Genomic DNA, 10984 nt, shown 5'->3' with positions numbered 1-10984 from the left:
GGTGCGTATGATTTCTCAGAACCTCACATTTTATCTGATGGTCTCCCTCAAAGAACTTTGGAACAGAGGAAGTTTCCAGGCGTAAGCACAAGATAGATTGCATTCAAGTTGTATTGTATAGCACAGGTGGTTAGATATAACTGGCGCAATGGCAGAATGAAAGCATCGGTAGTGCACCGTGTCGAACGAAAGCAGTGGAGTGAAATAGATCGGAGACATAGGCCCAACATAGTCCTTAGTAACTAGAACGAACGAGAATACATGGATACGGACTTTCGATATGCATAAATGAGCTGAGTGACATCGGCTAGGTTTCGGTACCGTAGAGTATGATTGACGCCCTGTAGTGCTTCGCTCATTCTCAATCGCAATCGCAACTCATCACCATTTTTATAGAGGAATTACCAGCACGACCTTGCGGAGACGGAAGAAAATAGATATCCTCGGCGTATCAATTTATCCAGGTGAGTATACCCTGTAATGCATTTTTGGTACTCACGATTCACGAATATCTAGTGTACTACGAGCGCAATCGCAATGGATGCCAAAAGAACCGAAATCGTACAGGCAAAAACAGGCGCAGACGGTACTCATAGTCTTCAATCCTTCATGTTGATTTGCGGAAAATCTAACTACGAACGCAGTCTGTTCTAGCACTGTGGTATTTCGATCGATTGATAACAGGAAGTTTGTCATGCTCAAAGAGGAACTCAGTGTTGCTGCTGGTGGATTTCCCCCTGCTATTCTTTCCAGCGAAGCGGACGCGCATGTTTCCGAACCCTCTGATGTCCTGAAGGTTCTATTTCAATATGTTGCAGCAGACACCGACCATGATGATCCAACCCTGGAGCACATCGATTTCTTCTTACTGCTGAGAGTGGCTGCAGCGGCAGAAAAATATGAAGTATACCAGGCAATTGCTGCCATGCGACTAGAATTCAGGTAACCTTGGTTAACTCGTATTCTCCTTGATTGAAATTCATTTCGCTTGACTTAGGAAATTCTTCCACAGTCACTCCAGACAAATCTTCCACTTTGCTTTAGCTAGTTGGGACATGTCTTTGATTGAGGAACTCTCTGCTTACACAGCGAACATACCTATGGAGGAGGTAGCTTTTCTAATGAGGCCGTGTCCTCGCATGTTTAAAAGATGGGTATGTCTGATGACATTCGATTGACACGAATATTAACGATACCGTAACAGTGCTTATGGAGACATTACCACCTTGGAACATTATTCAAAACTCCGGCTGACAGCTCGAGAGAGGGAAAGATCATCGATAATCAAAGACGTTGGCAAGCTTACCGAGCCCTGGGGCACTTTCACTTTGTTTCGGACATGGATCCACTGAACGGCTCGTTCTTGGGCTTGACGAGACATGTTGGGCTGTTCGTATAACCTTTGACTGAAACACCTGGTCATATATATCTCTGCGAAAGAAAATTGTTAGATAACAACAGATTTTTATCAAATCATGCCCTATATCTTTCCGGAAATCAATCGATTAGTTTCTCAGTTGACAATGAACGACCATCTGAGGCGTCAAGCGTTTCTGATGCGCCTCCGAATCATTTCTTCAGAGTGGGAGGATCGGTTTGCTGATCTTTTCCTTCCTCGCTTCCCAGAGGAAACGAGCTCCCACTACCAGGAAAGGCTTGCATATGGCAAGGAGATATTCTTACATCCAATAATTGAAGGTCTGGAAAAGATTGTGGGGGACAAGGGCGTACGAGCAACTGGCTTCAGACTCTCTTCCATTTCATTCGGTGCAATCGAGAGCCTCCTCGTGGAGGAATATATATGGAGGATGATCATCCATGGCGTGACGGGTGCACTCGTGGAGTCGCCTTGCCATTTTGACCTCGATAACCCCACCAACGATGAGGATATAATCGATCGCCTCCAAAGGTATTATGAAGAGCATAAATTTATCCGTGAGTCTCATTCCCTTCCTACCTTCAAATTCAGACACTCCTTGCTTATTTTTCATTAGCTCCTTCTGAGAGAGAGGAAGGTCTGCCGGAGATCTTGAAGGAAGAGGGAATCGATACCGATTCTTGGATTGCAAAAGCTACCCCATATAATGCTCTTATACCAGCTGCCATATCCTTCAAAATGTCTCGCCCTCCCATCGTCTCTCCGGAGATGATCACGTCTTACAAGAATGCAATCCGCAGTGAGCGCAAGCAATTCAAGCAAGGATTTTATCCTGATCTTTGGTACAACCTTTCTGTCTATGAAAAGGGCGGTTCTTTAGTGACAGATCAGCTTATTGACGAGGAGTCTGTTTCCATTCCCGATTCAATTTTTTGATTATTTAGTACAAACTTCAGCTGTATCTGACAATGTAATCTAGAGCATATGTTGGAAAATGTTTCAAGAAATGTGATGTTGCGGGTTCAATATAGATACCAGAAATAAGTTGTAGCAATACCGATGGAGAACATATAATCTATAACGTCGTTTGTAATAACTCTTGTGCTTCTTTTAAATTGCTGGAAAGTTTGGAAATGCGTGAACTACTCCAAGGAAGGTTCGCAACTCGGCTTGAGACCAGTTCAGCTTCATCGTCATTCGTATCTTCAAATTTCAACTGTTCCAATAGCTATACGGGAAGATGTGATTAAACTTGTGTGGAATCGGTGTTAATTTATGACCCACCTCCATGTGCTTAAGGGCGACACTGTCTCTGTGTAGAGTTACTGTCTAGGATGAAGAAGTGAGAGGTGTGCTTGACAAAGACGAGCATACTCAGCATACCATGATATATTGTCGCCTGATTTCAAACATATGCTGTGAACGTGCCTCCACCGGATTATCCATGACTACAGGATGTGGCAATTTGAACGATGCGTCAGCACCGGTGAAAGGGGCGGGATGATCAGGTAAAGACGATAGTGGAGTTTTGGGCTTGGCAAGCGTTAGGCATTGAGAATTGTGACCATTGGAAAAGCTCTTTACCAAGCTCGAGTCCAAATTATTGACCATCGCGTGTACAGGGATAGATTATTCGGTAGTCTGGCTTTTGAGGCCAGGAGCTGTCAGGCTGTTAGGTCTTTAGGAGGGAGTATCGGTTCGAGGCTTCGAGCGTAGGTAATCGAACGACTCAACGTGAACCTTTCTGCGAAGTCCAGTATCCAGCAAAGATTTGGAAAGGAGAGAGGCAATATACGAGTTGTACTCGATACTGACTCGATACCTGCGGGAGATCGATCAAGTAGTTAGGTTCAAAGGAAGATAGATAGGTGAGTCACGGAAAGAAGACATCATTAATAGGAAGACATACACGTGACAGCATCTGTCTTCTTCTTGTACTACGTCCTGCAGAGTCAAACTCTGCTCGAACGCAATTTACATACCTCTGCACGGGCCAAAATTATCGACCCTTACGACCGAAGGTCATCGGAACCTCGACTCCGAGCTTTTCATGACGGTTACAACGTATTCACCACCCTATGCATAGAATCAAGCTTTGAGGATTTTTCACTGTCGACTGTGTTGTCACTCGAACGGCTCAACTTTCTACAACCTCTCAACGCCCGGCGGGTCTCATAAGAAGGGCAAGTTCACACAACGATGGCATGATGGCACATGCGAGATGTCGAGAATGAGAGGTAGAGTACATAAAAAGTTGCTCAATGTGATTCTCACTGAAATGCAGTACTTGGAGAAGAATGACTACTTGGGATCTGGTTGGAACAAAGTGCGTTTCATCCTATCTAAGTTTCAGCTTTCTCTAATAGTGTCACTTCATCGTTAGGGCCGTACCAATAAAGCTAATCAGCATCGTCTACCACATTCTATAGACACAGAATCAGAGTTTTATCGGTTATTATGCTGCGATAAACGTGCGTTGTTGACAATACAACGGTCATACATTACATCCTAACTTTCACTCTCAGGATTCAAACAGAACAAAATTGCGTGTAGAAATATCCCGTCATGTATATATGGTTTCTTCTCTAAGCCGGGAGAGTCTGCTTTGACCTCCTATCAACTTATGTATCATTAATCTATGTGTAAATTGACTCAAGTTTTCAACAGGATTTCTGTAACGCTCTCTACCAACTTGCGGCACACCCCAGAGCTGGTCGTGCCTCTTCGAGAAGATGTCTCTTTCTTGTACGCACAGGTCTGCTCGACCGACGTACATCTGCAAGTCTTTTTTAGCCACACGAAGACCTCTTGTCGCTTGCACTGCGAGCAGGATGTAGACGGTTCCTGCGGCGAAAACAATCTGAACGGGAGCTACAGGGACATAACGAACTGTATAGAGGCAACAATATATCCCAAGAAGGTCCATAATGTTATCGGCTGCACGCCTGCAGAGCTGTATATAAAGCCTGAGTAAGGTCATCAAGGCACATTGAGCAATTACCCTCCTACGATGGACAAACGGCCAATATAAAAGATAAAGGTCCACCAGAATGATAAGTTCCGCATGAGCTTATGAGGTGTAGAAGTATTCTTGTTCACTTGCGTGATGTCAATCCCGGAAGGCGATTCTTTCCACACATGCAGCTGAAGACTGGAAGAAAGAGTCAGAAAGTAGACCAGCAGTAGGTTACCAGCCAAGACAACATACTCAATACTGCTGATCTGTTCATCCTTGACCTCCCGCCGATAACTGGATACATGGAGGGTGTTTCTAATTACTATGGTGTTCACTCTTATTACAATATGACCCGTGCTCATAATGTCTTCAGACGCCTTATGAGAAGTAAATTCATTCAAAGGACAATCTCAATCACCCTTGTCTTTCTTCACGAGATTGTTGGTGATTTTTTGAAAATCTGATCCCATTGGATAGCACTGCTATAGAACATGTCACAACTCTCGCGCTTCCGAAACCTAACCCTTCATCCTCTCTAGTCCCTCACAGAACAACTCACCTATACCTCGTTACTGCACGCTGTCATCGTCGTACCGCTCCCGCTTGTCTACAGGGCATCAACGAGGGAACTTTTGGTTTTAAACCGTTCGCTGGCTTTTTCCTTCACGGCCGACTCGAGCACCCATTCAACCCACTCTTACGCGCCTCGCCTTCCCCTCGATAGCAACGCATCTTCTTACACTTGAACGTCGGGAGTTTTCAGCAGCCAGACTTTAACAACGTCTGCTCTGGATGCGTGTATTGGTATGTCTTTTCTTCTTCACGCTCTTTCTGTCCGTCTCTAACCTCACGCTTTACCTTCCGTCTCATCCTGACGCGTTTGCTTGCAGCTCTTTCCCTTCAAAAACCAGGATCTTTTTACTACCACCCAGACGCTAACCTCGACGTCCCTCCTTTCCCATTCATCCTCCTCCCAGTACCTATGCGTCGATCTTCTGAGGAGCTACAACAGTGTTACAGTATGCGAGAGATCCGGGCTATTTCAAATGCTGATGGTCCTGGATATCTCTACGCCTACGTCGATGGTAGTATTTGGAAGGTGGGGATGTCCAATGACTTTGTCCGTCGTCAGAAGGAGTGGGATAAGGACTGTCCTTGCCCCTGGAGAATATGGTTTCCGCCTATCCGGGTCGCGAACAGACGGAGAGTGGGTGAGTTTTCTGACTGTTGCTTTCTGTACCTCTTATTGGTCTCTTCTAGAATCATTAGTACATCTTCTGCTTGAAATGCAATGTCTTGACCGCCTGCGAATCTATTGTCCAAACTGTACGTAGCTTCACTTTAATTTCTGTTTATAGTTCTACATATCTAAAATCTAGGCCAACGAGTGCATTTCGAAAAATTCCTGTTCTCTGAACCCTGGCACATCGTCTGGAGTACGATTGTGTATCCTATTTTTTTGAGGGCTGCTATGTCATGAAGGTACGTGATTGTCCACTTTCTAAAGTATTTTGGCTGACATTTCGATAGTTCAAGTAGATCATATCTCAATACTTTCAATCTTGTCATTCTTGTCATTGATCTTGAATCAGTACTATTTGGATTGTAACATGTACAATACACAGACTAAAAGATGGGTGTCTGTGGCCTTTGGTGCTAAACGAGTCAATACTTATTGGTTACTCTATAGTTATCTAGACAAGAACCGGCGGAACAGGTCCTCAACGTAACGAATACTCAAATGCACAAAGACACTCAGGCACTTCCTCAAGCACTCCAAGGTCCCCAAAACATTTCAAGATCCTCCATTAACATCCCTGTATATTTTCACTAGATGTATCGATAAAATGAAAAGTTGTTCCCCATGTTTCAATACCGACATCCCCAACATCAGCGTTGCCACGCGTTCCGACATCCCAACATCAGGCATGTTCCGACGTTTCGATGTGTCGACCTCGGTCACGTCTGAACGTTCGGACGTCCCGACATCGGGTACGCATAAGCTCTGCGAGGTTTCTCAAAAGAACCTCGCCATTTACATGAGGCGGTTACTTGTATGATATTTTAATTTCCCTTAGTGAGAATTTTGAGCTACTATTTAATACAACCTCCAAATATCACCTCCATTTGCCCTATTGGGATAAGTTCAATAACATACGAGTAATCGAGGCCAAAACATTATGCATAATCAGTGCGAGTTTTGAGTTAATTTCCTCATAAATGTTTATTGTAGAATATTCTCAAGAATCGCTCAATACTAATTCTATAAAATGCATCCATTTATGGAAGGATTATTTGAATTTTTCGCTGGTTGAAAATTGAGATGTTTACGTACCAAACCTCCCTATAAACACAACCTTTCCTCGACGAGGAAACGGATCGATCCCCGCAGTGTCTCCACGATGTCTGAAAGTCCCTATGAAGTGTGTACATGTCGATTTTCGTTATTGTGAGTCTACTTCACCCTGTTTTTCCCTCAAATGAAGAATTTTGACATACACTCACTAGCTATCTGTGGAGCTACCTTCATAGCGGAAGAATTCAAACTGTGGAGTTTAACTGCTCCAATGGTTTTGTCTGTTGTAAGAGAGATTTGTTGTTGCCGGTACAAATATCTAAACCATGCTCCGACAGTCAGACGACCTATTCCAATCCAATGGACAAGTTTCTTCTTGCGCCAAATATGCACTTTCTCGAGCTCTAGAACACACGTCATCAGCCACCATAATCGTAACAAACTTCAAGGAGATCGCCATTTTTTTCCCTCCCGCACGAAACCGCCCTGAGCCTACTTTCGAAAGGATAACAACGACTCAACCCTCTCTGTCGCTCAGGGTCCTTGCCACCGCGTATCTACTCGACGCTCTTCCTGCTGGGGTTTTTATAGACGTTCCTCGACCAGATATGGAGATTGATGAGGACGTTGTCCTTCCACAGGGACCTCCGCAAGACCCACGTCAACCTCAACTTAGAGATGAGGAGGTTTTTGCTACTCATCACCGTCATTCTGACTTCGATATGGCAACACTAGTTCGAGATCGCGCAAGAGCGCTTCAGTTCTTCCGTTGGCATGAACACGTGTCAAACTTTTCTAAACTCGTTGCTCACCCCAATGACACGCTTACTGCTAAGACGAATGAAGTCGGGCAGTTCGTTCCAGATAATCGTCCCATCTATCCCTTTGACGCCTCTGAAATTCCATCAGATACAGCGGCACATCTCATTGCAACACAACGTGAATCGCCTCTTGTGACTGCTGGAGTCGCTGAATTGTTCAAGCGGGGCAGATCCTTCTTGCTCAAGATCTAAGATGTTGTGTCAAAAGGTTCAGAGCGCGGGATCTGCACCGTGTATCGATGTCAAATCACCTCCATCGACAATGATCCCGTGATAAGTTATTTGAGTGTCCTCGTATATATCCTAGATAATATCATTTGTAGGTAAGGTCGGTATCAATATAGAAAGGTTTTGCCTGGGGGCGAAGCCCCGCGCTCCCACCCATATATGAGGAGAGGGCTAGATACCCAAACAGAGCCAAGGCTCCTTCCCAGCGCACTCCGAATAAGGTGAAGCTGTACCCCATTTAGAGCTGAGGCTTTATAATATAGATATAAGTTGACTGTTGAGTATACATGGCATTATGCATCACAAATAAAGACCGGCGAGACTATAACAAACCCATAAGAATGGCATGACACCCAAAAGCATAAAATTGGCATAACACCCGAAATCGTAAGGAGGCATAACACCCGAATAATAAAGAGGCATAACACCCAAAATAATAACAGGCATAACACCCAAAATAATAATAGGCATAACACCCTATAATAACAGAGCATAAAACTCGATGTCCAAAAATAATATAAGGCGGTCTTGCAAATCGTTGCAGCGATATTATTCGGCAATATCTTGATTCACTACCTGGGTATTAGTGACACTGGTGTGGTCAGGTGTGATGGTGTTTTCCGACAGTGGTGGCATATCCCCGATCGGAGAACCCTGGTATGGAGGAGATGTGTCTGAGGTCGTGTTGGATTGGAATGGGTAGGAATACCACAATGACCCGCCGCGAGCTTTTGCCATAGTATCCTCAAACTCAACTTGACTCTCTACCTTAGTCCATTCCGAGTCATACACACTCTGGATAAAACCTGTGAATTCGAGGTATTGTTCGTTTCTGATTCAGAGTTCCGCTGGCTTCCAGAAGGCATAGAGTTTGGCTGTATGACGTTTGTTAAGGAAGAATGAGAAGTGCTGGATAATGAATTGTGCTCGTGTACCAGCTGGACCTGCTGGGTCGCGACTCGTCTCGAATCTCATGTAGTTGTTGACACACTCGACGAAAAGAATGTAGTCGAGGCCTTCCAGTTGATCATTGTCTGCGTATTTGATCCTGAGCATTTTCTTCAGAGCTTCGATGTCGATGAAATAACCACTCTTCCTGGGATCATTTGACTTGAATTTTTTATGCGGAAGTGAGTGGGCGCGGGCGGAAATGAACTGTAGAGCGTTGTTACTGAAGAAAGGGAGAGGGATTGGGGAGACGTGTGCGATTTCGTATAATGCATCGTGGAAACTTGCTTGGAAAGGAACGAGCGGATTCTTCACCACGGGGACCAAAGGTTCAGCCAATCTTCTCTTCTTCTTCTTCTCCTCCTCAGCTTCTCTGCTAGTATCCTCCTCTCTCTCCCTCTTATCTTTGACCTGAATCTTCCGACTCTCCATCCATTCCAGGATGAAATCCGGAATCAGGTGCTTCAAGGAGTCAAAACGAATTGGGTTTGTACGAATCTTCTCCCATTCCTCCAGCTGGATGGTGAGTTCTGAAGTGACTGGCGATGGTGACCTGATGTTCTCCGGATCCCTGAGATGCGCTGCTTGCTGTAAGTCGCGACGGATGTTATTTGCATTGTTCTCTTTGTTGAATGTTAGACGCGTCGTTATGTCCCAAGAAGCGAACATGTTCCGAGCTTCGACACTACTGTGCGTTATATGCACTCTGTCAGGATTCTGTAAGGTCGGTCGACTACGTAGAGGGAGCTGCATGGTTGTATCCGAAAATCACGACAAAAGATGAGGCTGTAAGAGGTCGGACGGTGAGCGTCGAGGGTGAGAACGAACAGGCGCCTAATTGAACTCAATCGCCACTCATTATCTTATCCTATGATAAGCCAACTTATCTCGGATCAATATCGCCCCTCTGCCTGAAGTTATTTGACGATCGATTCCAGCCACTGCAGAGTCCTGACGAAGACGACGAGGAGCTCGATGACGATCTTCTTCCTCGATGGTTCGACCCAGTCGTTTTTGCTAAGACATACGCTCTTAACGAAGCGTTTGCTTATGATAAACTTCTTCCTGCGCAAGGATCTGTAATTCCTTGGTTCTACGGTACTCACCAGGTGATATGCAGCGTCTTCACGCGGAAGATGCCACTTGCTTACTCTCACTTGACAGTTTACGCTACCTGACGGAACAATTCTGTCCGGCCTCCTGATGGAATATATCGAAGGATGGAACCTCGACTCCAGTTTTACACGGGGGTTGACCCCTGATAGGCAAATAAAAATGGTGCGGGTATCGTGGTCATCAGTCACGGAGCGAATCAATGACTTTCTTCCAGATCCAAAGTTGTCGACACGCAGCGCGTGTTCTGGATATTGCTGACGTCGCTCAACGCGACTGGCATAGCGATCAGGTAATCCTCTACACCAATCCTACCACCAAACTCGATCATGCGGTGCTCATTGACTTTGCGTCAACGCAGACGTGGGAGCCACACGAGGTGAACTACATTCAAAATTACTTTGGCCTGCTTCACGTCCTATTGGGTAGACAAGGCGATGTAGGGCTGGATCCGGAGCTTGTGTGGAAACATTATGGCGAGCCGGATGATTGGGATCCGATACGAGCTTGGATCCCTACGGAACCAAACGGTAAAGGGATGAGGGTTGTGAAAGCTAAGGACATGTTCCCTTACATTTCATCTACTTGACTTTGGATTCCCAATGATTTCGGCATTGGCTTGTATCTGAGTATGTCAAGTTGGTATAATACAACCGATAACACGTTTCGCTTGAAAAGTATGAACAAACTTGGAATGAGGTGAAACTATGTACATGATATTTGAGTGAGCATCACAACCAGTTGACAGTGAAATTCCAGTGTTCAATACAGACTCGAGCTAGAAAGTCCTCCTTCGACATCAGAGTGTCCCACTGCAGCTCTTCATTGCTCAGAAATTTGTACATGAGAGAGTTCTTTTTTTATCTTTTTATGTAATTTGAGCTCAATCCTGACTGCAACTTACAGACTGCTTGAGTTGTTGAACTTGATTGGGAGTTCTACTTAGTACTTGACATATGGAGGTCAGAATGGGTGAGGGAACTTCTCTTCACTTTTTCTAGAGAATTATCAAGCTCAAAGAGGCTCTGAGTAACAGGCCACTGAACTGAATCTTGAGCTAGGAACCCATGGGATGATGAAATTCAAGACAAAATCATGAAACAAATTGGCAAGGTAATAATCATGCTTGCTTCATAACAAGTAAGCTCTATATGACAAAAGAGTACCGATTTGTTGACTATAGGTCAGGCCCGAGCAAGATGGGGACCAATGAAGTGGTCCTGACCAGCACCTGAGAAAGCGAA

General features: G+C 44.9%; 6 protein-coding genes across 6 annotated transcripts; 4 read left to right on the top strand and 2 right to left on the bottom strand.

Moving 5' to 3' along the window:
- Window positions 1-694: 694 nt before the first annotated feature.
- On the top strand, window positions 695-2314 carry C8R40DRAFT_1177510 (uncharacterized protein; the record flags this gene model as incomplete). The annotated part of the gene is made up of 5 exons (XM_046232698.1): window positions 695-942; window positions 998-1154; window positions 1205-1393; window positions 1452-1935; window positions 1995-2314. 5 exons carry the CDS (start codon window positions 695-697, stop codon window positions 2312-2314), a joined length of 1398 nt encoding a protein of 465 aa, XP_046079765.1.
- A 139-nt stretch (window positions 2315-2453) lies between these two features.
- C8R40DRAFT_1177509 (uncharacterized protein) lies at window positions 2454-2989 on the bottom strand (the record flags this gene model as incomplete). Its single annotated transcript, XM_046232697.1, has 3 exons — window positions 2454-2606; window positions 2663-2707; window positions 2762-2989. The coding sequence occupies 3 exons, from the start codon at window positions 2987-2989 to the stop codon at window positions 2454-2456; spliced, it is 426 nt and encodes a 141-aa protein (XP_046079764.1).
- Window positions 2990-5316: 2327 nt separating this feature from the next.
- C8R40DRAFT_1074639 (uncharacterized protein) lies at window positions 5317-6394 on the top strand (the record flags this gene model as incomplete). Its single annotated transcript, XM_046226743.1, has 6 exons — window positions 5317-5545; window positions 5595-5660; window positions 5714-5778; window positions 5799-5816; window positions 5960-6051; window positions 6169-6394. 6 exons carry the CDS (start codon window positions 5317-5319, stop codon window positions 6392-6394), a joined length of 696 nt encoding a protein of 231 aa, XP_046079763.1.
- Window positions 6395-6956: 562 nt separating this feature from the next.
- C8R40DRAFT_1177508 (uncharacterized protein) lies at window positions 6957-7643 on the top strand (the record flags this gene model as incomplete). Its single annotated transcript, XM_046232696.1, has 1 exon — window positions 6957-7643. The coding sequence occupies one exon, from the start codon at window positions 6957-6959 to the stop codon at window positions 7641-7643; it is 687 nt and encodes a 228-aa protein (XP_046079762.1).
- A 585-nt stretch (window positions 7644-8228) lies between these two features.
- Window positions 8229-9380, bottom strand: C8R40DRAFT_1074637 (uncharacterized protein; the record flags this gene model as incomplete). Its single annotated transcript, XM_046226742.1, has 2 exons — window positions 8229-8485; window positions 8615-9380. 2 exons carry the CDS (start codon window positions 9378-9380, stop codon window positions 8229-8231), a joined length of 1023 nt encoding a protein of 340 aa, XP_046079761.1.
- Window positions 9381-9942: 562 nt separating this feature from the next.
- C8R40DRAFT_1074636 (uncharacterized protein) lies at window positions 9943-10329 on the top strand (the record flags this gene model as incomplete). The annotated part of the gene is made up of 1 exon (XM_046226741.1): window positions 9943-10329. One exon carries the CDS (start codon window positions 9943-9945, stop codon window positions 10327-10329), a length of 387 nt encoding a protein of 128 aa, XP_046079760.1.
- Window positions 10330-10984: the final 655 nt, after the last annotated feature.

This window comes from Lentinula edodes (assembly GCF_021015755.1).
Source record: "Lentinula edodes strain Le(Bin) 0899 ss11 chromosome Unknown C8R40scaffold_65, whole genome shotgun sequence".
In the NCBI taxonomy this organism is placed as follows: domain Eukaryota; kingdom Fungi; phylum Basidiomycota; class Agaricomycetes; order Agaricales; family Omphalotaceae; genus Lentinula; species Lentinula edodes.
This window is presented reverse-complemented; position numbering and strand designations above follow the sequence as displayed.